At 51.9% G+C, this 26100-nt stretch overlaps 1 protein-coding gene across 1 annotated transcript; it reads left to right on the forward strand.

The window, feature by feature from the left end:
• LOC138350643 (uncharacterized) lies at window positions 1-26010 on the forward strand. Its single transcript, XM_069301699.1, has 3 exons — window positions 1-578; window positions 2932-3765; window positions 25542-26010. The coding sequence occupies exons 1-2, from the start codon at window positions 80-82 to the stop codon at window positions 3720-3722; spliced, it is 1290 nt and encodes a 429-aa protein (XP_069157800.1). The 5' UTR covers window positions 1-79; the 3' UTR covers window positions 3723-3765; window positions 25542-26010.
• The last annotated feature ends 90 nt before the right edge of the window (window positions 26011-26100 follow it).

Below are 26100 nucleotides of genomic sequence, written 5' to 3' on the forward strand. Positions count from 1 at the left end.
TTTAGTCAGCACTACCGGGGTGCTGTGTGCCCGGGGAGTAGAGCACAGGTTCATTACTCACATAATTGACCTGTGCGAGATGGTTACGTATAAGACTGACGAGCTGTTGAAGCATGTAGCAGAGTCCCGCGGGAGTGAGCACGTCATCCAAGCCGTGTGTGAGAAGCTGCGTACAGAACACTGGTGGCCAATAAACAGTGTTGACTCGTGTGTTGTCCTGCCGCTTGTTCTTAAGAAGGTGACACCTAAGAACATTTACCTAATCATAAACGATACACCCCAACTAAAGCAGCTCCTGTCTACACTGTCAGTGCTGGCAAAAATGAAGGTAACCATATCCTTAGATCTTCACTATTATTTATACAGCGAAGAGAGTAGTGTTATAACAAAACAATGTTTGGAGAGGCTGACAGCCCCCGGCAGTAAGTGTACCTTAGAGCGGTTTGTTGGTCGCTTGTCTGAGGCAGCCATACCCCTCCTGCCTCCCACCCTCAAGAGACTCCTCCTGTACCTCACACCACACCAACTGCCCGTCCTCATCCGTCACCTGCCTCGCCTTCCTCACCTGCAGCGTCTTGGTAAATATTCAGATTTTCCACCATAATTTTTAGGGTTATTTATTAATACCAAAATTACGCAAAGGGCTTCATTCGTCATGTTTAATATAGTAATTCAGATTTACATTGTTTACATATATGTTTACAACCTTATGGAAGAAAGACTCCATATATTGTTTACAAACATAATCACCTTAAGGGAGACAACACCTTATATTGTTTACAAATATATTCATCTTATGGACGACAAACACCTGATATTGTTTACAAATATAGTCACCTTAAGAGCAACAAACACCTTATATTGTTTATAAATATAGTCACCTTAAGGGTGACAAACACCTTATATTGTTTACAATATAGTCACCTTAAGGGTGACAAACACCTTATATTGTTTACAAATATAGTCACCTTAAGGGAGACAAACACCTTATATTGTTTACAAATATAGTCACCTTAAGGGAGACAAACACCTTATATTGTTTACAAATATAGTCACCTTAAGGGTGACAAACCTTCTACTTTGATTACAAATATAGACTTATTAAGGGCGACTATTCCATGAATAATAAATTTTCGAAACATTCCGCTGCTGTATATATTCTTGTGCATAAATAATTTCATGAAGTATTTAGCGACGCCAAACTTTTGGTTCAGATGACTTACCACTTTGACTTTGACTCGTGGTACAGATCTCCTTTCACTGTGACCTAATTCTTGTTCAAGATGACCTTTCATTGTGACCTAATTCCTGTTCAAGATGACCTTTCATTGTGACCTAATTCCTGTTCAAGATGACCTTTTACTGTGACCTAATTCCTGTTCAAGATGACCTTTCACTGTGACCTAATTCCTGTTCAAGATGACCTTTTACTGTGACCTAATTCCTGTTCAGGATGACCTTTCACTGTGACCTAATTCCTGTTCAGGATGACCTTTCACTGTGACCTAATTCCTGTTCAAGATGACCTTTCAATGTGACCTAATTCCTGTTCAAGATGACCTTTCATTGTGACCTAATTCCTGTTCAAGATGACCTTTTACTGTGACCTAATTCCTGTTCAAGATGAACTTTCACTGTGACCTAATTCCTGTTCAAGATGACCTTTTACTGTGACCTAATTCCGGTTCAGGATGACCTTTCACTGTGACCTAATTCCTGTTCAAGATGACCTTTCTCTGTGACCTAATTCCTGTTCAAGATGACCTTTCACTGTGACCTAATTCCTGTTCAAAATGACCATTTACTGTGACCTAATTTCTGTTCAAGATGACCTTTAATTGTGACCTAATTCCTGTTCAAGATGACCTTTCATTGTGACCTAATTCCTGTTTAAGATGACCTTTTACTGCGACCTAATTCCTGTTCAAGAAGACCTTTCACATTGAACTAATTCCTGCTTAAAATGACCTTTCAGTGAGACCTAATTCCTGTCCAAGATGACCTTTTACTGTGACCTTGATCCCTTGGTTAATTAGACCTTCCGTAACCTTGATCCTTAATTCAGGTGACCCATCTATCCCTGTGACCTTGATACTTGGTCCAGATGACCTTTCACTGTGACCTTGACTTAGTTTATATGACCTTCTAATGCGGCCTTGACCATTGATAAAGATGACCATGACTGTGACCTTGACCATGATACAGATGACCTTGACCATTGATACAGATGACCTTGACTGTGACCTTGACCATTGATAGAGATGACCTTGACCATTGACACAGATGACCTTGACTGTGACCTTGACCATTGATACAGATGACCTTGACCATTGATACAGATAACCTTGGCAATTGATACAGATAACCTTGACAATTGATACAGATGACCTTGACTGTGACCTTGACCATTGATACAGATAACATTGACCATTGATACAGATAAACTTGACAATTGATACAGATGACCTTGACCATTGATACAGATGACCTTGACTGTGACCTTGACCATTGATACAGATGACCTTGACCATTGATACAGATAACCTTGACAATTGATAGAGATAACTTTGACTGTGACCTTGACAATTGATACAGATGACCTTGACTGTGACCTTGACCATTGATACAGATAACTTTGACAATTAATACAGATAACCTTGACTGTGACCTTGACAATTGATACTGATAACCTTGACTGTGACCTTGACAATTGACACAGATGACCTTGACCATTGATACAGATGACCTTGACCGTGGCTTTTAAAAGCTATTAATACATAGTTTAGATGCTATTAATACTGTCCAAAATACGGACTTGTCATCAGGTAATAAACCCAGCAGTAAGGTGAGTGGATGGCTCAGTATGTCTTCTTGTTATATCTTAGAACATACCAGTAACGACCGTGACTGTATCTCAGTGTATGTCTTCAGACATTGACCTGGACGCCCCGGGCTACATGGACCCGGACACCCTGGACGCCACGGGCTACGTGGTCCCGGACACCCTGGACGCCACGGGCTACGTTGTCCCGGACACCCTGGACGCCACGGGCTACGTAGACCCGGACACCCTGGACGCCACGGGCTACGTGGACCCGGACACCCTGGACGCCACGGGCTACGTGGACCCGTACACCCTGGACGCCACGGGCTACGTGGTCCCGGACACCCTGGACGCCACGGGCTACGTGGACCCGGACACCCTGGACGCCACGGGCTACGTGGACCCGGACACCCTGGACGCCACGGGCTACGTGGACCCGGACACCCTGGACGCCACGGGCTACGTGGACCCGGACACCCTGGACGCCACGGGCTACGTTGTCCCGGACACCCTGGACGCCACGGGCTACGTGGACCCGGACACCCTGGACGCCACGGGCTACGTGGACCCGTACACCCTGGACGCCACGGGCTACGTGGTCCCGGACACCCTGGACGCCACGGGCTACGTGGACCCGGACACCCTGGACGCCAAGGGCAACGTGGACCCGGACACCATGGACGCCACGGTCTACGTGGACCCGGACACCCTGGACGCCACGGGCTACGTGGACCCGGACACCCTGGACGCCACGGGCTACGTGGACCCGGACACACTGGGCAGTCTGTCGTACCAGGGAAGGGAGCTCCACCTGACCATCAGGCGGCGCCTCACTGATGACGACCCCGCCATAGACTGGTGCTGCCACCTGGCGGCTCAGCTGTGTCCTCCCTCATGAGAAGGGTATAGTCTCCTGTACTTCCCTGACACGCGTCTCACCAGTACGTATTGACTACATTTTAACACGTGAATATCTGTAACTCAGTTGTTTAATTCACAGTGCTTCCAGTGGTTTCAAAAATATTTTTACATTAAAAGTCATGAATTAGAGAACTTATAAGGCTTCTTGAGTAACTTTGAGCACCGTTTAGCGACCAAGAATATTCATTAAGCAAGCTTCACTGCTTATAAGATAACACTGATCAATATTTAGCCCAACATTGTCTTGCTTAATACAAGCTAGATTTACTTGATATAAGTTTTCTTTGGCATGAGTGTGTGACATAGACAGGTGTGGGTGGGGAGAGTAGCCAGGTGTGGACTTTAGTGTTCCCTCTCATGTGCAGGTGTGGGTCGGGAAAGTAGCCAGGTGTGGGCTTCCGTGTTCCATCTTATGTGCAGGTGTGGGTCGGAAGAGTAGCCAGGTGTGGGCTTCCGTGTTCCCTCTCATCTACAGGTGTGGGTCGGGAGAGTAGCCAGGTGTGACAACGTTTGTTTTCATGTATTAGGTACGGTATTGTGTGGTTGTAAATAAGTGCCACAACTTACTGCACAACTTTGGCTAAACAATTTTGAGACCGTGTCGCAACCTTAAATGTTGCATAAAAATCGTTTTCCTGATTGATGGAATATATTTAAAAAATGTAGAAATATTTTAAAAATATATTTCTACATATACTAGAAATAAAACTGAAGCATAATAAAAGGTAGGTTAAAAATATTTTATTCATTACTTTCACTTAATGGAGAATCCATGGTAGTCGTGGTTGATGGTTGCGGTGGATGATGGTAGTGTTTGTTGGTAGTTGTGGTGGTTGATTGTTGTGGTGGTTGATTGTTGTGGTGGTTGATGGTTGCGGTGGATGATGGTAGTGTTTGTTGGTAGTTGTGGTGGTTGATTGTTGTGGTGGTTGATGGTTGTGGTGGTTGATTGTTGTGGTGGTTGATGGTTGTGGTGGTTAATGGTTGTGGTGGTTGATAGTTGTGGTGGTTGATGGTTGTGGTGGTTGATTGTTGTGGTGGTTGATGGTTGTGGTGGTTGATGGTTGTGGTGGTTGATTGTTGTGATGGATGATGGTTTTGGTGGTTGATTATTGTGGTGGTTGATTGTTGTGGTGGGTGATTGTTGTGGTGGTTGATTATTGTGGTGGTTGATGGTTGTGGTGGTTGATTATTATGGTAGTTGATGGTTGTGGTGGTTGATTGTTGTGGTGGTTGATGGTTGTGGTGGTTGATGGTTGTTGTGGTTGATTGTTGTGGTGGTTAATGGTTGTGGTGGTTGATTGTTGTTGTGGTTAATTATTGTGGGGGTTGATTGTTGTTGTGGTTAATGGTTGTGGGGGTTAATTATTGTGGTGGTTGATGGTTGTGGTGGTTGATTGTTGTGGTGGTTAATGGTTGTGGTGGTTGATTGTTGTGGTGGTTAATGGTTGTGGGGGTTGATTGTTGTGGTGGTTGATGGTTGTGGTGGTTAATTATTGTGGTGGTTGATGGTTGTGGTGGTTGATTGTTGTGGTGGTTGATTGTTGTGGTGGTTGATGGGTGTGGTTGGGGGGTTAATTGCAGTGGTGGTTGTTGTGGTTCGTGATGGTAGTGGTTGATTGTTGTACTTTATGTAGTGGCGATTGTTGGTTATAGTTCGCGTGGGTGGTGGTTTATTGTGTTGTTTGGTGGTAGTGGTGGTTGATTGTTGGTGGTAGTGGTGGTTGATTGTTGAGGTTGTTGGTGGTGGTTTATGGTTGTTGGTGGTTGATAGTTGTGGTTAATGGTAGTGGTTGTTGATAGTAGTGGTTGAGGGCAGTGGTAGATGGTGGTTGTGGTCGTTTGTGGTTGACTGTACTGGTAGTGTTGAGGTTCGTGATATTGGTGGTTGATTGTTGTATTTTGTGGTAGTGGTGGTTGATTATATTTGGCAGTAGTGGTGGTTGATTGTTGTTGGTGGTAGGGGTGGTTGATTGTTGTGGTTGGTGTTGGTTTATGGTTGTTGTTGATAGTAGTGGTGATTGATTGTTGTGGTTGTTGATGATTGTTTAGGTTGATGGTTATTGATAGTAGTTAAATTGAAATTGAAATAAGTTTATTGAGGTAAAATACTGACAAAGGGATGAGGTAGCTCAAGCTATTCTCACCCCGTTCAGTACAACGTGTTCATACATATATAGACACACATCACAAACAATAAACATATTACCGAACATTCTGAGAGATAAACATATACATTTCCTCCTTTACACAAGTAGTATGGTATCAGACGTACACACAAATACTTTTATGACTTAGGTATACTGTATAGACAATTTGCAAGAGACATGCAGATAATTCAACAAAAGATTACAGTCTTGGTGCAAAATTCTTATATCTCTCCAGAATATTATCAACCTTTCCGTTGTGACACATCCAGGCTATTTGTTCAGGAACAGTCCTTATCCCAATGTTTCTATATACATTAATCAACGGACAATCAAGAACATAATGGGCAAGGGTGTGAGACCTTAACATACCACATAGTTGACACTTCCTGTCATTATCATGAACATCTATCCCATATTCCCAGTAATATTTGTACCCAAGCCTGAGCCGCATGTACACAGTCACTCCAAGCATTTCTCCTTTTACCATAAGTGAAATGGGTGTTTTGACTAACACACACATGTAGTGTTGCATGGTTTTGACTTCCCTCATACATTATACCTCTCCTCGCCACTTCTGCCTGTGCCTGAATATTTCTGATTATGCTTCTTATTTGTCTCATTGTGAATTCACATTCGATGTCAACTTGTTGTTTTAATGTGGCACGTTTGGCCAAGTCATCCGCCACCTCGTTGAGCACTATTCCAACATGAGATGGAATCCACATGAATTTCACATTGTGACCTTTCAGCTGTATCTCAATTATTCTTTTCTTACACTCCTCAACTATGGACATGAAGACTGGATTTCGACTGTTTAAGGACTCAAGTGCTCCTCGGCTATCGACAAATACAAAAACATCTTTGTCGTCATGACGTACTTCCTCCAAACACGCAGAATGGCCTGCAGTTGAGCACTGATAGTAATGGTGGTTGGTTGTTGTAGTTAGAGGAGGAGGTCGAGGAGGAAGGAGGAGGAGTAAGGAGGAGAAAGAGGAGGAAGGAGAAGGTCGAGGAGGAAGGAGAAGGTCGAGGAGGAAGGAGAAGGTCGAGGAGGAAGGAGAAGGTCGAGGAGGAAGGAGAAGGTCAAGGAAGAAAGAGGAGAAGGTCGAGGAGGAAGAATGAGAAGATCGAGGAGGAAGTAGAAGGTCAAGGAAGAAAGAGGAGAAGGTCGAGGAGGAAGAATGAGAAGGTCGAGGAGGAGAAGGTGTTGGTGGTGGCTGTTGGTTGTTGTTAGTGGATATTGATAGTTGAAGAACATAGAAGGATTAGGAAAAATAAGGAAGGCAGGAACGAGAAGGAAGTTTAAGGTAGGAGTAGGAAGATTACGGAAGGTGGAGTGGTGTGTGGCAGTGGTGGAGAGTGGTGTGTGGCAGTGGTGGAGAGTGGTGTGTGACAGTGGTGGAGAGTGGTGTGTGGCAGTGGTGGAAAGTGGTGTGTGACAGTGGTGGAGAGTGGTGTGTGACAGTGGTGGAGAGTGGTGTGTGACAGTGGTGGAGAGTGGTGTGTGGCAGTGGTGGAGAGTGGTGTGTGACAGTGGTAGAGAGTGGTGTGTGACAGTGGTGGAGAGTGGTGTGTGGCAGTGGTGGAAAGTGGTGTGTGACAGTGGTGGAGAGTGGTGTGTGACAGTGGTGTGTGACAGTGGTGGAGAGTGGTGTGTGACAGTGGTGGAGAGTGGTGTGTGACAGTGGTGGAGAGTGGTGTGTGACAGTGGTGGAGAGTGGTGTGTGACAGTGGTGGAGAGTGGTGTGTGACAGTGGTGGAGAGTGGTGTGTGACAGTGGTGGAGAGTGGTGTGTGACAGTGGTGGAGAGTGGTGTGTGGCAGTGGTGGAGAGTGGTGTTGGACAGTGGTGGAGAGTGGTGTGTGGTAGTGATGGAGAGTGGTGAGGGACAGTGGTGGAGAGTGGTGTGTGACAATGGTGGAGAGTGGTGTGTGACAGTGGTGGAGAGTGGTGTGTGACAGTGGTGGAGAGTGGTGTGTGACAGTGGTGGAGAGTGGTGTGTGACAGTGGTGGAGAGTGGTGTGTGACAGTGGTGGAGAGTGGTGTGTGGCAGTGGTGGACAGAGGTGTGTGGCAGTGGTGGAGAGTAGGGTGTGACAGTGGTGGAAAGTGGTGTGTGGCAGTGGTGGAGAGTGGTGTGTGACAGTGGTGAAGAGTGGTGTGTGGCAGTGGTGGAGAGTGGTGTGTGACAGTGGTGGAGAGTGGTGTGTGACAGTGGTGGAGAGTGGTGTGTGGCAGTGGTGGAGAGTGGTGTGTGGCAGTGGTGGAGAGTGGTGTGTGACAGTGGTGGAGAGTGGTGTGTGACAGTGGTGGAGAGTGGTGTGTGGCAGTGGTGGAGAGTGGTGTGTGGCAGTGGTGGAGAGTGGTGTGTGACAGTGGTGGAGAGTGGTGTGTGACAGTGGTGGAGAGTGGTGTGTGACAGTGGTGGAGAGTGTTTTTTTATTATTATTATTTTCTACCACAGACGTGGCCACACATTTACAATGCTAACCAGCATATATACGTTTTCTTCTGTCCTCCATGGACAGGGTTAGAGAACAGTTAAACATATAATTCTGGGATTTATTGAACAATTAACCACATAAGGTGATTCGGTTCTTTTAAAATGCTAAGCTAGCCTACGTACGTAAATACATAGATATACAGATTTACGTATGCCCTACATAAAGTGTTCGAAGTGTCATTAATGTGCATTTACAAAGGCGAAGTGCAATTCTGATCAGCTTCCATATGTACTTTATTCACATACATATACATACACACACATATATACGTACAAATACATATATACATGTATATATACACACACTTGCATTCACATACATTTGTCTCTTTTACACTGACAGGGAGTGATAGCTGACAGAGAAACTAGTGTGCAATTAAGCACTTAATCACTGAAGGTGATTAAGGTGCTTTTCCAAGCTCAGGTTATATAGTTATATCACATACATACATCGTATATATGATACATTACATGGTCAATCTTGGAAACAAGTCCAAAATATCATCAAGTGTTCCAGTACTCATATAGTAATTACACAGTTCAGCATACCTCAGCCCACGAGGGCGAAAGTCAGACAATATGGGACATTCTACAATATAATGTTCATGTGTGTGCATGTTTTCTCTTTCACAAAGTTGACACATTGTGTACTCGACATTTGGGTTTTGAGAAAGCTGACAGATACGTCTATATCCCAGGCGAATTCTGGCCACTATGACATCACATTACCGGGTTCTTGTTCTATTAGTCCCATATATGAATGTCTCTTCACGATATCTATCATAATATTTAATGCTACAACTTTCAGGTCTTTGTGAATTTGTGTGGAGAGTGGTGTGTGGGAGTGGTGGACAGAGGTGTGTGACAGTGGTGGAGAGTGGTGTGTGGCAGTGGTGGACAGAGGTGTGTGGCAGTGGTGGAGAGTAGGGTGTGACAGTGGTGGAGAGTGGTGTGTGGCAGTGGTGGAGAGTGGTGTGTGGCAGTGGTGGAGAGTGGTGTGTGGCAGTGGTGGAGAGTAGGGTGTGACAGTGGTGGAGAGTGGTGTGTGGCAGTGGTGGAGAGTGGTGTGTGACAGTGGTGGAGAGTGGTGTGTGGCAGTGGTGGACAGAGGTGTGTGGCAGTGGTGGAGAGTAGGGTGTGACAGTGGTGGAAAGTGGTGTGTGGCAGTGGTGGAGAGTGGTGTGTGGCAGTGGTGGAGAGTGGTGTGTGACAGTGGTGGAGAGTGGTGTGTGACAGTGGTGGAGAGTGGTGTGTGACAGTGGTGGAGAGTGGTGTGTGGCAGTGGTGGACAGAGGTGTGTGACAGTGGTGGAGAGTGGTGTGTGGCAGTGGTGGAGAGTGGTGTGTGGCAGTGGTGGAGAGTAGTGTGTGACAGTGGTGGAGAGTGGTGTGTGGCAGTGGTGGACAGAGGTGTGTGGCAGTGGTGGAGAGTGGTGTGTGGCAGTGGTGGACAGAGGTGTGTGGCAGTGGTGGAGAGTGGTGTGTGGCAGTGGTGGAGAGTGGTGTGTGGCAGTGGTGGAGAGTGGTGTGTGGCAGTGGTGGACAGAGGTGTGTGACAGTGGTGGACAGAGGTGTGTGGCAGTGGTGGAGAGTGGTGTGTGGCAGTGGTGGAGAGTGGTGTGTGGCAGTGGTGGAGAGTGGTGTGTGGCAGTGGTGGACAGAGGTGTGTGACAGTGGTGGAGAGTAGGGTGTGACAGTGGTGGAGAGTGGTGTGTGACAGTGGTGGAGAGTGGTGTGTGGCAGTGGTGGACAGAGGTGTGTGACAGTGGTGGAGAGTGGTGTGTGGTAGTGGTGGACAGAGGTGTGTAGCAGTGGTGGAGAGTGGTGTGTGGCAGTGGTGGACAGTGGTGTGTGACAGTGGTGGAGAGTGGTGTGTGGCAGTGGTGGACAGAGGTGTGTGACAGTGGTGGAGAGTAGGGTGTGACAGTAGTGGAGAGTGGAGTGTGACAGTGGTGGAGAGGTGGAGAGTGGTGCGTGACAGTAGTGGAGAGTGGTGTGTAGCAGTGGTGGACAGAGGTGTGTGACAGTGGTGGAGAGTAGGGCGTGACAGTAGTGGAGAGTGGAGTGTGACAGTGGTGGAGAGGTGGAGAGTGGTGCGTGACAGTGGTGGAGAGTGGTGTGTGGCAGAGGTGGAGAGTGGTGTGTGGCAGTGGTGGAGAGTGGTGTGTGGCAGTGGTGGAGAGTAGTGAGGGGAAGTAGTGGAGAGTGGTGACACTACCCTCTACTTCTCTGCACCACCTCCTTCTCCTCTGCACCACTACCCTCCTCCTCCTCTGCACCACTACCCTCCTCCTCCTCTGCACCACTACTCACTCTCTCTGCACCACTACCCTCCTCCTCTGCACCACTACCCTCCTCCTCCTCTGCACCACTACCCACTCTCTCTGCACCACTACCCTCCTCCTCTGCACCACTACCCTCCTCCTCCTCTGCATCACTACCATCCTCTTCCTCTGCTACACTACCCTCCTCCTCCTCTGCACCACTAACCTCCTCTTTCTCTGCACCACTACCCTCCTACTCATCTGCATCATTACCCTCCTCCTCAGCACCACTACCCTCCTCCTCCTCCTCTGCACCACTACCTTCCTCCTTCTCTGCACCACTACCCTTCTCCTCCTCTGCATCACTACCCTCCTCCTCTTCTGCATCACTACCCTCCTCCTTTGCATCACTACCCTCCTACTCCTCTGCACTACTATCCTCTTCTTCCTCTGCACCACTACCCTCCTCCTCCTCCTCTACACTAATACCCTCATCCTCCTCTGCACCACTACCCTCCTCCTACTCGGCACCACTACCCTCCTCCTCCTCTGCACCACTACCCTCCTCCTCCTCTGCACCACTACCCTCCTCCTTCTCTGCAGCACTACCCTCCTCCTCATCTGCATCATTACCCTCCTCCTCCTCAGCACCACTACCCTCCTCCTCCTCCTCCTCTGCACCACTACCTTCCTCCTTCTCTGCACCACTACCCTTCTCCTCCTCTGCATCACTACCCTCCTCCTCTTCTGCATCACTACCCTCCTCTTTTGCATCACTACCCTCCTACTCCTCTGCACTACTATCCTCTTCTTCCTCTGCACCACTACCCTCCTCCTCCTCCTCTGCACTAATACCCTCATCCTCCTCTGCACCACTACCCTCCTCCTACTCGGCACCACTACCCTCCTCCTCCTCTGCACCACTACCCTCATCCTCTCTGCACCACTACCATCCTCCTCCTCTGAACCACTACCCTCCTCCTCTGCACCACTACCCTCTTCCTCCACTGCACCACTACCCTCCTCCTACTCGGCACCACTATCCACCTCCTCCTCTGCTCCACTACCTTCCTCTTCCTCTGCATAACTACCCTCCTCCTCCAGTATACCACTACCCTCCTCCTCCTCTGCACTACTACCCTCCTACTACTCTGCACCACTACCCTCCTCCTCTGCACCACAAACCTCCTTCTCTGCATCACTACCTTCCTCCACCTCTGCATCACTACCCTCCTCCTCCTCTGCACCACTAACCTCCTCCTCCTCTGCACGACTACCCTTTTCCTCCTCCTCCTCTGCACCACTACCCTCCTCCTCCTTTGCACCACTACCCTCCTCCTCCTCTGCACCACAACCCTCCTCCTCTGCATCACTACCCTCCTCCTCCTCTGCACCACTACCCTCCTCCTCCTCTGCAGCACTACCCTCCTCATCCTCCTCTGCACCACTACCCTCCTCTTCCTCCTCTGCACCACTACCCTCCTCCTCCTCCTCTGCACCACTACCCTCCTCCTCCTCCTCCTCTGCGCCACTACCCCCACCCTCCTCCTCTGCACCACTACCGTCCTCCTCCTCTGCATCACTACCCTCCTCCTCCGCTGCACCACTACCCTGCTCCTCTGCACCACTACCCTTCTCCTCCTCTGAACCACTACCCTTCTCCTCTGCACCACTACCCTCCTCCTCCTCTGCACCACTACCCTCCTCCTCCTCCTCCTTTGCACCACTACCCTCCTCCTCTGCACCACTACCCTCCTCCTCCTCTGCACCACTACCCTCCTCCTCCTCCTCCTCTGCACCACTACCCCCCATCATCCTCCTCTGCATCACTACCCTCCACCTCCACATCTGCACCACTTCCCCCCTCCTCTGCACCACTACCCTACTCCTCTGTATCACTACCCTCCACCTCCACATCTGCACCACTTCCCTCCTCCTCTGCACCACTACCCTCCTCCTCTGCACCACTACCCTCCTCCTCTGCATCACTAACCTCCTCCTCTGCACCACTACCCTCCTCCTCCTCTGCACCACTATCCTCCTCCTCCTGTGCACCACTACCCTCCTCCTCTGCACCACTACTCTCCTCCTCCTCTGCATCACTACCCTCCTCCTCCTCTGCACCACTACCCTCCTCCACCTCTGCACAACTACCCTCCTCCTCTGCACCACTACTCTCCTGCTCTTCTGCATTACTACCTTCCTCCTCTGCACCACTACCCTCTTCTTCTGCACCACTACCCTCCTCCTCTGCACCACTACCCTCCTCCTCTGCATCACTACCCTCCTCCTCCTCTGTACCACTACCCTCCTTCTCCTCTGCACCACTACCCTCCTCCACCTCTGCACAACTACCCTCCTCCTCTGCACCACTACTCTCCTCCTCTTCTGCATCACTACCCTCCTCCTCCTCTGCATCACTTCCCTTCTCCTACTCTGCACCACTACCCTCCTGCTATTCTGTACAACTACCCTCCTCCTCCTCTGCACCACAACCCTCCTCCTTTGCATCACTACCCTCCTCCTCCTCTGCACCACTACCCTCCTCCTCCTCTGCACCACTATCCTCTTCCTCAGCCGCACTACCCTCCTCATCCTCCTCTGCACCACTACCCTTCTCCTCCTCAGCACCACTACCCTCCTCCTCCTCCTCCTCTGCATCACTACCCTCCTCCTCTTCAGCACCACAACCCTCCTCCTCTACCCCACTACTTTCCTCACCCTCTGCACCACTACCCTCCTCCTCCTCCTCGTCTGCACCACTTCCCCCATCCTCCTCCTCTGCATCACTACCGTCCTCCTCCTCTGCATCACTACCCTCCACTTTCTCCTCTGCACCACTACCCTCCTCCTCTGCATCACTACCCTCCTCCTCTGCACCACTACCCTCCTCCTCCTCTGCATCACTACCCTCCTCCTCTTCATCACTACCTTCCTCCTCCTCTGCACAACTATTCTCCTCCTCCTGTGCACCACAACCCTCCTCCTCTGCACCACTACTCTCCTGCTCTTCTGCATCACTACCTTCCTCCTCTGCACCACTACCCTCTTCCTCTGCACCACTACCTTCCTCCTCTGCACCACTACCCTCCTCCTCCTCTGCACCACTATCCTCCTCCTCCTGTGCACCACTACCCTCCTCCTCTGCACCACTACTCTCCTCCTCCTCTGCATCACTACCCTCCTCCTCCTCTGCACCACTACCCTCCTCCACCTCTGCACAACTACCCTCTTCCTCAGCCGCACTACCCTCCTCAACCTCCTCTGCACCACTACCCTTCTCCTCCTCAGCACCACTACCCTCCTCCTCCTCTTCAGCACCACAACCCTCCTCCTCTACCCCACTACTTTCCTCACCCTCTGCACCACTACCCTCCTCCTCTGCACCACTACTCTCCTCCTCCTCTGCATCACTACCCTCCTCCTCCTCTGCACCACTACCCTCCTCCACCTCTGCACAACTACCCTCTTCCTCAGCCGCACTACCCTCCTCAACCTCCTCTGCACCACTACCCTTCTCTTCCTCAGCACCACTACCCTCCTCCTCCTCCTCCTCTGCATCACTACCCTCCTCCTCTTCAGCACCACAACCCTCCTCCTCTACCCCACTACTTTCCTCACCCTCTGCACCACTACCCTCTTCCTCCTCCTCCTCTGCACCACTACCCCCATCCTCCTCCTCTGCATCACTACCCTCCACCTCCTCCTCTGCACCACTACCCTCCTCCTCTGCATCACTACCCTCCTCCTCTGCACCACTACCCTCCTCCTCCTCTGCATCACTACCCTCCTCCTCTTCACCACTACCTTCCTCCTCCTCTGCACAACTATTCTCCTCCTCCTGTGCACCACAACCCTCCTCCTCTGCACCACTACTCTCCTGCTCTTCTGCATCACTACCCTCCTCCTCTGCACCACTACCCTCTTCCTCTGCACCACTACCCTCCTCCTCTGCACCACTACCCTCCTCCTTCTCTGCACCACTATCCTCCTCCTCCTGTGCACCACTACCCTCCTCCTCTGCACCACTACTCTCCTCCTCCTCTGCATCACTACCCTCCTCCTCCTCTGCACCACTACCCTCCTCCACCTCTGCACAACTACCCTCCTCCTCTGCACCACTACTCTCCTGCTCTTCTGCATCACTACCCTCCTCCTCTGCACCACTACCCTCCTCCTCTGCACCACTACCCTCTTCATCTGCACCACTACCCTCCTCCTCTGCATCACTACCCTCCTCCTCCTCTGCACCACTACCCTCCTCCTTTGCACCACTACCCTCCTCTTCTGCATCACTTCCCTCCTCCTCTTCTGCACCACTACCTTCCTCTTCCTTTGCCCCACTACTCTCCTCCTCCTCTGCACCACTACCCTCCTTTTCTGCATCACTACCCTCCTCCTCTGCCCCACTACTCTCCTTCTCTGCACCACTACCCTCCTCCTCTGCACCACTACCCTCCTCCTCTGCACCAATACCCTCCTCCACCTCCTCTGCATCACTACCCTCCTCCTCTCCACCACTACCCTCCTCCTCTGCACCACTACCCTCCTCCTCTGTACCACTACCCTTCTCCTCCTCTGTACCACTACCCGCCTCCTCCTCTGCACCACTACCCTCCTCCTCTGCATCACTACCCTACTCCTCCTCTGCAGCACTAGCCTCCTCCTCCTCTGCACCACTACCCTCCTCCTTCTCTGCAGCACTACTCTCCTCCTCTTCTGCACCACTACCCTCCTCCTCTGCATCACTACCCTCCTCCTCCTCTGCATCACTACCCTCCTCCTCTGCACCACTACCCTCCTCCTCCTCTGCACAACTATCCTCCTCCTCTGTCCCACTACTCTCCTCCTCCTCTGCACCACAACCCTCCTCCTCTGTCCCACTACTCTCCTCCTCCTCTGCACCACTACCCCCATCCTCCTTCTCTGCACCACTACCACCATCCACCTCCTCTGCACCACTACCCTCCTCCTCTGCACCACTACCCCCATCCACCTCCTCTGCACCACTACCCTCCTCCTCTGCACCACTACCCTCCTCCTCTTCAGCACCACAACCCTCCTCCTCTACCCCACTACTTTCCTCACCCTCTGCACCACTACCCTCCTCCTCTGCACCACTACCCCCATCCTCCTCCTCTGCATCACTACCGTCCTCCTCCTCTGCATCACTACCCTCCACCTCCTCCTCTGCACCACTACCCTCCTCCTCTGCATCACTACCCTCCTCCTCTGCACCACTACCCTCCTCCTCCTCTGCATCACTACCCTCCTCCTCTTCACCACTACCTTCTTGAGGTTATCTTGTTATCTTGAGATGATTTCGGGGCTTTAGTGTCCCCGCGGCCCGGTCCTCGACCAGGCCTCCACCCCCAGGAAGCAGCCCGTGACAGCTGACTTAACTCCCGGGTACCTATTTACTGCTAGGTAACAGGGGCATAGGGTGAAAGAAACTCTGCCCATTGTTTCTGCCTCGTGCGGGAATCGAACCCGCGCCACAGAATTACGAGTCCTGTGCGCTATCCTGAGGGTGAAAGAAACTCTGCCCAATGTGTCTCGCCGGCGCCTGGGATCGAACCCAGGACCACAGGATCACACGCCCAGCGTGCTGTCCGCTCGGCTCCCTCCCACACATTTTTTACATTACAAATCAGCAAATTTCTATTAAAGTTATAACCTGAGAATAATCTTTACGACAAGGTTCACTTGCCAGTTTACCTATAGACTATTAAAGAAACCGTAATATGCTTTCAGGCCATCACAGATATCTGGCCAACTATCCAAGTGGTTTGAATAGGGGGGGGGGGGGTAAAGTATTTGCCGAGGACGGGTTGGATATGTATATACAGCATTGTTGTATTTTATTATGTATACACAGCATTGTTCTATTATATATACATGACATTGATCTGTTATATTGTGTATACATATATTCATAATAGAACAATGATATGACATTAATATTCGATTAAATCAAACAATTTTACATTATTGGTGTGTATTATATCGTTATATAATATATAACCTATATCATATAAGTCACTGGTGCACAATATGTTGATTGAGCAATATTCAAGAATTGTCCCGAGTTAGCATCGTCATATTCTTTGAAATCCTTCAATACTTGTACATATCGCCTCTTATCCCCCCCCCCGTCCACTCCCCAATCCTTATCCTGACTCCTTCCCAGTGCTATATAGTCGTGATGGCTTGGCGCTTTCTCCTGATAGTTCTCTTCCCTCCTAGTCTTTAAAGACTAGATATATAGATATACTAGATATATATAGATATACTAGATACCTTCCTCCTCCACTGCACAACTATTCTCCTCCTCCTGTGCACCACAACCCTCCTCCTCTGCACCACTACTCTCCTGCTCTTCTGCATCACTACCCTCCTCCTCTGCACCACTACCCTCTTCCTCTGCACCACTACCCTCTTCCTCTGCACCACTACCCTCCTCCTCTGCACCACTACCCTCCTCCTCCTCTGCACCACTATCCTCCTCCTCCTGTGCACTACTACCCTCCTCCTCTGCACCACTACTCTCCTCCTCCTCTGCATCACTACCCTCCTCCTCCTCTGCACCACTACCCTCCTCCACCTCTGCACAACTACCCTCCTCCTCTGCACCACTACTCTCCTGCTCTTCTGCATCACTACCCTCCTCCTCTGCACCACTACCCTCTTCATCTGCACCACTACCCTCCTCCTCTGCACCACTACCCTCCTCCTCCTCTGCACCACTACCCTCCTCTTCTGCATCACTTCCCTCCTCCTCTTCTGCATCACTTCCCTCCTCCTCTTCTGCACCACTACTCTCCTCCTCCTCTGCACCACAACCCTCCTCCTCTGTCCCACTACTCTCCTCCTCCTCTGCATCACTACCCTCCTCCTCTGCACCACTACCCTCCTCCTCCTCTGCACAACTATCCTCCTCCTCTGTCCCACTACTCTCCTCCTCCTCTGCACCACAACCCTCCTCCTCTGTCCCACTACTCTCCTCCTCCTCTGCACCACTACCCCCATCCTCCTTCTCTGCACCACTACCACCATCCACCTCCTCTGCACCACTACCCTCCTCCTCTGCACCACTACCCCCATCCACCTCCTCTGCACCACTACCCTCCTCCTCTGCACCACTACCCTCCTCCTCTTCAGCACCACAACCCTCCTCCTCTACCCCACTACTTTCCTCACCCTCTGCACCACTACCCTCCTCCTCTGCACCACTACCCCCATCCTCCTCCTCTGCATCACTACCGTCCTCCTCCTCTGCATCACTACCCTCCACCTCCTCCTCTGCACCACTACCCTCCTCCTCTGCATCACTACCCTCCTCCTCTGCACCACTACCCTCCTCCTCCTCTGCATCACTACCCTCCTCCTCTTCACCACTACCTTCTTGAGGTTATCTTGTTATCTTGAGATGATTTCAGGGCTTTAGTGTCCCCGCGGCCCGGTCCTCGACCAGGCCTCCACCCCCAGGAAGCAGCCCGTGACAGCTGACTTAACTCCCGGGTACCTATTTACTGCTAGGTAACAGGGGCATAGGGTGAAAGAAACTCTGCCCATTGTTTCTGCCTCGTGCGGGAATCGAACCCGCGCCACAGAATTACGAGTCCTGTGCGCTATCCTGAGGGTGAAAGAAACTCTGCCCAATGTGTCTCGCCGGCGCCTGGGATCGAACCCAGGACCACAGGATCACACGCCCAGCGTGCTGTCCGCTCGGCTCCCTCCCACACATTTTTTACATTACAAATCAGCAAATTTCTATTAAAGTTATAACCTGAGAATAATCTTTACGACAAGGTTCACTTGCCAGTTTACCTATAGACTATTAAAGAAACCGTAATATGCTTTCAGGCCATCACAGATATCTGGCCAACTATCCAAGTGGTTTGAATAGGGGGGGGGGGGTAAAGTATTTGCCGAGGACGGGTTGGATATGTATATACAGCATTGTTGTATTTTATTATGTATACACAGCATTGTTCTATTATATATACATGACATTGATCTGTTATATTGTGTATACATATATTCATAATAGAACAATGATATGACATTAATATTCGATTAAATCAAACAATTTTACATTATTGGTGTGTATTATATCGTTATATAATATATAACCTATATCATATAAGTCACTGGTGCACAATATGTTGATTGAGCAATATTCAAGAATTGTCCCGAGTTAGCATCGTCATATTCTTTGAAATCCTTCAATACTTGTACATATCGCCTCTTATCCCCCCCCCCGTCCACTCCCCAATCCTTATCCTGACTCCTTCCCAGTGCTATATAGTCGTGATGGCTTGGCGCTTTCTCCTGATAGTTCTCTTCCCTCCTAGTCTTTAAAGACTAGATATATAGATATACTAGATATATATAGATATACTAGATACCTTCCTCCTCCACTGCACAACTATTCTCCTCCTCCTGTGCACCACAACCCTCCTCCTCTGCACCACTACTCTCCTGCTCTTCTGCATCACTACCCTCCTCCTCTGCACCACTACCCTCTTCCTCTGCACCACTACCCTCTTCCTCTGCACCACTACCCTCCTCCTCTGCACCACTACCCTCCTCCTCCTCTGCACCACTATCCTCCTCCTCCTGTGCACTACTACCCTCCTCCTCTGCACCACTACTCTCCTCCTCCTCTGCATCACTACCCTCCTCCTCCTCTGCACCACTACCCTCCTCCACCTCTGCACAACTACCCTCCTCCTCTGCACCACTACTCTCCTGCTCTTCTGCATCACTACCCTCCTCCTCTGCACCACTACCCTCTTCATCTGCACCACTACCCTCCTCCTCTGCACCACTACCCTCCTCCTCCTCTGCACCACTACCCTCCTCTTCTGCATCACTTCCCTCCTCCTCTTCTGCATCACTTCCCTCCTCCTCTTCTGCACCACTACTCTCCTCCTCCTCTGCACCACAACCCTCCTCCTCTGTCCCACTACTCTCCTCCTCCTCTGCACCACTACCCCCATCCTCCTTCTCTGCACCACTACCCCCATCCACCTCCTCTGCACCACTACCCTCCTCCTCTGCACCACTACCCCCATCCACCTCCTCTGCACCACTACCCCCATCCACCTCCTCTGCACCACTACCCTCCTCCTCTGCACCACTACCCTCCTCCTCTGCACCACTGCCCTCCTCCTCTGCACCACTACCCTCCTCCTTTGCTTCAATACCCTCCTCCTCTTCTGCATCACTTCCCTCCTCCTCCTCTGCACCACTACCCTCCTCCTCCTCTGCACCACTACCCTCCTCTTCCTCTGCCCCACTACTCTCCTCCTCCTCTGCACCACTTCCCTCCTACTCTGCATCACTACCCTCCTCCTCCTCTGCACCACTACCCTCCTCCTCTTCTGCATCACTTCCCTCCTCCTCCTCTGCCCCACTACTCTCCTCCTCCTCTGCAACACTACCCTCCTGCTCCTCTGCACAACTATCCTCCTCCTCCTCCTGTGCACCACAACCCTCCTCCTCTGCCCCACTGCTCTCCTCACACTCTGCACCACTACCCTCCTCCTCCTCCTCTGCACCACTACCCCCATCCTCCTCCTCTGCATCACTACCCTCCTTCTCTGCACCACTTCCCTCCTCCTCTGCACCACTACCCTCCTTCTCCTCCTCTGCACCACTACCCTCCTCCTCTACATCACTACCGTCCTCCTACTCTGCAGCACTACCCTCTCCTCCTCTGCACCACTTCCCTCCTCCTCTGCACATCTTCCATCCTCCTCTGCATCACTACCCTCCTCCTCCTCTGCATCACTTCCCTCTTCCTCCTGTGCACCACTACCCTCCTCCTCCTCTGCTCTACTACCCTTATCCTCCTCTGCACCACTACTCTCGTCCTCCTCTGCACCACTTTCCTCCTCCTCCTCCTCTGCACAACTACCCTTATCCTCCTCTGCACCACTACTCTCCTCCTCCTCTGCACCACTACCCTCCTCCTCCTCTGCACCACTACTCTCCTCCTCCTCTGCACCACTTTCCTCCTCCTCCTCCTCTGCACAACTACCCTTATCCTCCTCTGCACCACTACTCTCCTCCTCCTCTGCATCACTTTCCTCCTCCTCCTCCTCCTCTGCACAACTACCCTTATCCTCCTCTGCACCACTACTCTCCTCCTCCTCTGCACCACTACCCTCCTCCTCTGCATCACTTCCCTCCTCCTCTGCACCACTACCCTCCTCCTCTTCTGCATCACCATCCTCCTCCTCCTCTGCACTACTACCCTCCTCAAACCTCTGCACCACTTCTCTCCTCCTCCTCTGCACAACTACCCTCCTCCTCCCCTGCACCACTACCCTCCTCCTTTTCCTCTGCACCACTACCATCCTCCTCCTCTGCACCACTACCCTCCTCCTCCTCTGCACCACTACCATCCTCCTCCTCTGCACTACTTCCCTCCTCCTCTGTACCACTACCCTCCTCCTCCTCCTCTGCACCACTACCATCCTCCTCCTCTGCACCACTACCCTCCTCCTCCTCTGCAACACTACCCTCCTCCTCTGCAACACTACCCTCCTCCTCCTCCTCTGCCCCACTACCCTCCTCCTCTGAACTACTCCCCTCCTCCTCCTCTGCCCCACTACCCTCCTCCTCCTTCTCCTCTGCACCACTACTCTCCTCCTCCTCTGCATCACTACCCTCCTCCTCTGCACTACTACCATCCTCCTCCTCTGCACTACTACCATCCTCCTCCTCTGCACCACTACCATCCTCCTCCTCTGCTCCACTACCCTCCTCCTCTGCATCACTACCCTCCTCCTCTGTATCACTACCCTCCTCCTCCTCTGCATCACTTCCCTCCTCCTCCTCTGCACCGCTACCCTCCTCCTCCTCTGCTCCACTACCCTCCTCCTCCTGTGCACCACTACCCTCCTCCTCTGCACATCTACCCTCCTCCTCTGCATCACTACCCTCCTCCTCCTCTGCACCACTTCCCTTCTTCTCCTCCTCTGCACCACTACCCTCCTCCTCTGCATCACTACCATCCTCCTCCTCTGCACCACTTCCCTCCTTCTCCTCCTCTGCACCACTACCCTCCTCCTCTGCACATCTACCCTCCTCCTCTGCATCACTACCCTCCTCCTCCTCTGCACCACTTCCCTCCTTCTCCTCCTCTTTACCACTACTCTCCTCCTCCTCTGCACCACTACCCTCCTCCTCTGCACCACTACCCTCCTCCTCCTCTGCACCACTACCCTCCTCTTCCTTTGCCCCACTACTCTCCTCCTCATCTGCACCACTACCCTCCTTTTCTGCATCACTACCCTCCTCCTCTGCACCACTACTCTCCTCCTCCTCTGCACCACTACCCTCCTCCTCTGCATCACTTCCCTCCTCCTCTGCACCACTACCCTCCTCCTCCTCTGCACCACTACTCTCCTCCTCCTCTGCACTACTACCATCCTCCTCCTCTGCACTACTACCATCCTCCTCCTCTGCATCACTACCCTCCTCCTCTGCATCACTACCCTCCTCCTCCTCTGCATCACTTCCCTCCTCCTCCTCTGCACCGCTACCCTCCTCCTCCTCTGCTCCACTACCCTCCTCCTCCTGTGCACAACTACCCTCCTCCTCTGCACATCTACCCTCCTCCTCTGCATCACTATCATCCTCCTCCTCTGCACCACTTCCCTCCTTCTACTCCTCTGCACCACTACCCTCCTCCTCTGCATCACTACCCTCCTCCTCCTTTGCAGCACTACCCTCCTCCTCCTCCTCTGCACCACTACCCTCCTCCTCTGCACATCTACCCTCCTCTGCATCACTACCCTCCTCCTCCTCTGCACCACTTCCCTCCTTCTCCTCCTCTGCACCACTACCCTCCTCCTCTGCACATCTACCCTCCTCCTCTGCAGCACTACCCTCCTCCTTCTCTGCACCACTTCCCTCCTCCTCTGCACATCTTCCCTCCTCCTCTGCATCACTACCCTCCGTCTCCTCTGCTCCACTACCCTACTTCTCTGCATTACTTTCCTCTTCCTCCTCTGGACCACTACTCTCCTCCTCCTCTGCATCATATCCCTCCTCCTCTGCGTCACTACCCTCCTTTTCTGCAACACTACTCTCCTCCTTTTCTGCACCACTACCCTCCTCCTCTGCATCACTTCCCTCCTCCTCTGCACCTCTACCCTCCTCCTCTTCTGCATCACTATCCTCCTCCTCCTCTGCAGCACTACCCTCCTCAAACCTCTGCACCACTTCTCTCCTTCTCCTCTGCACCACTACCCTCCTCCTCCTCCACTGCACCACTACCCTCCTCCTCCACTGCACCACTGCCCTCCTCCTCTGCACCACTCCCCTCCTCCTCCTCCACTGCACCACTACCCTTCTCCTCCTCTGCACCACTACCCTCCTCCTCTGCAACACTACCCTCCTCCTCCTCTGCACCACTACCATCCTTCTCCTCTGCACCACTACCCTCCTCCTCTTCACCACTACCCTCCTCCTCCTCCTCTGCACCACTACCATCCTCTTCCTCTGCACCACTACCCTCCTCCTCCTCCTCTGCACCACTATCATCCTCCTCCTCTGCATCACTACCCTCCTCCTCTGCAACACTACCCTCCTCCTCCTCTGCACCACTACCATCCTCCTCCTCGGCAACACTACCCTCCTCCTCCTCTGCAACACTACCCTCCTCCTCTGCAACACTACCCTCCTCCTCTGCATCACTACCCTCCTTCTCCTCTGCATCGCTTCCCTCCTCCTCCTCTGCACCACTACCCTTCTCCTCCTCTGCACCACTACCCTCCTCCTCCTCTGCACCACTACCCTCCTCCTCTGCATCACTACCTTCCTCCTCTGCGCCACTACCCTCCTCCTCTGCATCACTTCCTACCTCCTCTGCACCACTACCCTCCTCCTCCTCCTCTGCACCACTACCCTTATCCTCCTCTGCACCACTACCCTCCTCCTCTGCATCACTACCCTCCTCTGCACCACTACCCTCCTCCTACTCTGCAGCACTACCCTCCTCCTCCTCTGCTCCACTACTCTCCTCCTCCTCTGCACCACTACCCTCCTCCTCCTCTGCACCACTACCATCCTCCTCCTCTTCAACACTACTCTCCTCCTCCTCAGCAACACTACCCTCCTCCTCTGCAGCACTACCCTCCTCCTTTTCACCACTACCCTCCTCCTCCTCTGCACAACTACCCTCCTCCTCTGCAACACTACCCTCCTCCTCCTCTGCACCACTACCATCCTTCTCCTCTGCACCACTACCATCCTCCTCCTCTGCACCACTACCCTCCTCCTCCTCTGCATCACTACCCTCCTCCTCTGCACCACTACCCTCCTCCTACTCTGCACCACTACCATCCTCCTCCTCGGCAACACTACCCTCCTCCTCCTCTGCAACACTACCCTCCTCCTCTGCAGCACTACCCTCCTCCTTTGCACCACTACCCTCCTCCTCCTCTGCACAACTATCCTCCTCCTCTGCAACACTACCCTCCTCCTCCTCTGCACCACTACCATCCTTCTCCTCTGCACCACTACCATCCTCCTCCTCTGCACCACTACCCTCCTCCTCCTCTGCATCACTACGCTCCTCCTCTGCACCACTTCCCTCCTCCTCCTCTGTACCACTACCATCCTCCTCCTCGGCAACACTACCCTCCTCCTCCTCTGCAACACTACCCTCCTCCTTTGCAGCACTACCCTCCTCCTTTGCACCACTACCCTCCTCCTCCTCCTCTGCACAACTACCCTCCTCCTCTGCACCACTACCATCCTTCTCCTCTGCACCACTACCATCCTCCTCCTCTGCACCACTACCCTCCTCCTCCTGTGCACATCTACCCTCCTCCTCTGCACCACTACCCTCCTCCTCCTCTGCACCACTACCCTCCTCCTCCTCTGCACCACTACCCTCCTCCTCCTCTGCACCACTACCCTCCTCCTCTGCATCACTACCTTCCTCCTCTGCGCCACTACCCTCCTCCTCTGCATCACTTCCTACCTCCTCTGCACCACTACCCTCCTCCTCCTCCTCCTCTGCACCACTACCCTTATCCTCCTCTGCACCACTGCTCTCCTCCTTTTCTGCACCACTACCCTCCTGCTCTGCAACACTACCCTCCTCCTCTGCACCACTACCCTCCTCCTCTGCATCACTACCTTCCTCCTCTGCATCACTACCCTCCTCCTCTGCACCACTACCCTCCCCCTCTGCATCACTACCCTCCTTCCCTGCACCACTATCCTCCTCCTCTGCACCACTACCCTCCTCCTCCTCTGCAGCACTACCCTCCTCCTCCTCTGCTCCACTACTCTCCTCCTCCTCTGCACCACTACTCTCCTCCTCCTCTGCACCACTATCCTCCTCCTCTGCATCACTGCCCTCATCCTCCTCTGCAGCACTACCCTCCTCCTCCTCTGCTCCACTACTCTCCTCCTCCTCTGCACCACTACTCTCCTCCTCCTCTGCACCACTACCCTCTTCCTGCTCTGCACCACTACCTTCCTCCTCCTCTGCAGCACTACCCTCCTCCTACTCCTCCTTGAGAGATGGGTGTGAGTAGTAACCAGGTGTGGGCTTCAGTGTTCCCTTTCATCTGCAGGTGTAGGTGGGGAGAGTTTCCAGGTGTGGGCTTCAGTGTTCTCTTTCATCTGCAGGTGTTGGTGTGGAGAGTTGCCAGGTGTGGGCTTCAATGTTCTCTCTCATCTACAGGTGTGGGAGGGGAGAGTTTCCCGGTGTGGGCTTCAGTGTTCCCTCTCATCTTCAGGTGTTGGTGTGGAGAGTTGCCAGGTGGTGGCTTCAATGTTCCACATCATTTGCAGGTGTGGGTGGGGAGAGTAGCCAGGTGTGGGCTTCAATGTACCCTCTCATCTACAGGTGTGGGAGGGGAGAGACTCCTGCGAGGACTTCACCGGAGGGGCGTCACTGGTGATTACCTTGCGATTACGATCCGGGACAGTGAGGAGAACAAGAAGTACCTCCGGGAGCTCGCTGCGTCGCTTAACAATTTTAATAATTTTCATATATGATAGATTGTTGAGACCAGCCTCACGAGACCAATAATGTACAAGGACACATCTACGAGGAGCTGGTTGTTGAGACCTGCCTCACGAGACCAATAATGTACAAGGACACATCTACGAGGAGCTGGTTGTTGAGACCAGCCTCACGAGACCAATAATGTACAAGGACACATCTACGAGGTGCTGGTTGTTGAGACCAGCCTCACGACACCAATGTAGATGTACATTATATAACAATGATTATGATGTACATCTCTCAATGAGATGATTACGTCTCATCAAGTATTAGATGAACATGTGTAGATGTACAGTAATCTACAGATGTACATGTGTAGATGTACAGTAATTTACTGATGTACTTGTGTAGATGTACAGTAATCTACAGATGTATATGTGTAGATGTACAGTATTCT

This window comes from Procambarus clarkii, chromosome 46 (assembly GCF_040958095.1).
Source record: "Procambarus clarkii isolate CNS0578487 chromosome 46, FALCON_Pclarkii_2.0, whole genome shotgun sequence".
In the NCBI taxonomy this organism is placed as follows: Eukaryota; Metazoa; Arthropoda; class Malacostraca; order Decapoda; family Cambaridae; genus Procambarus; species Procambarus clarkii.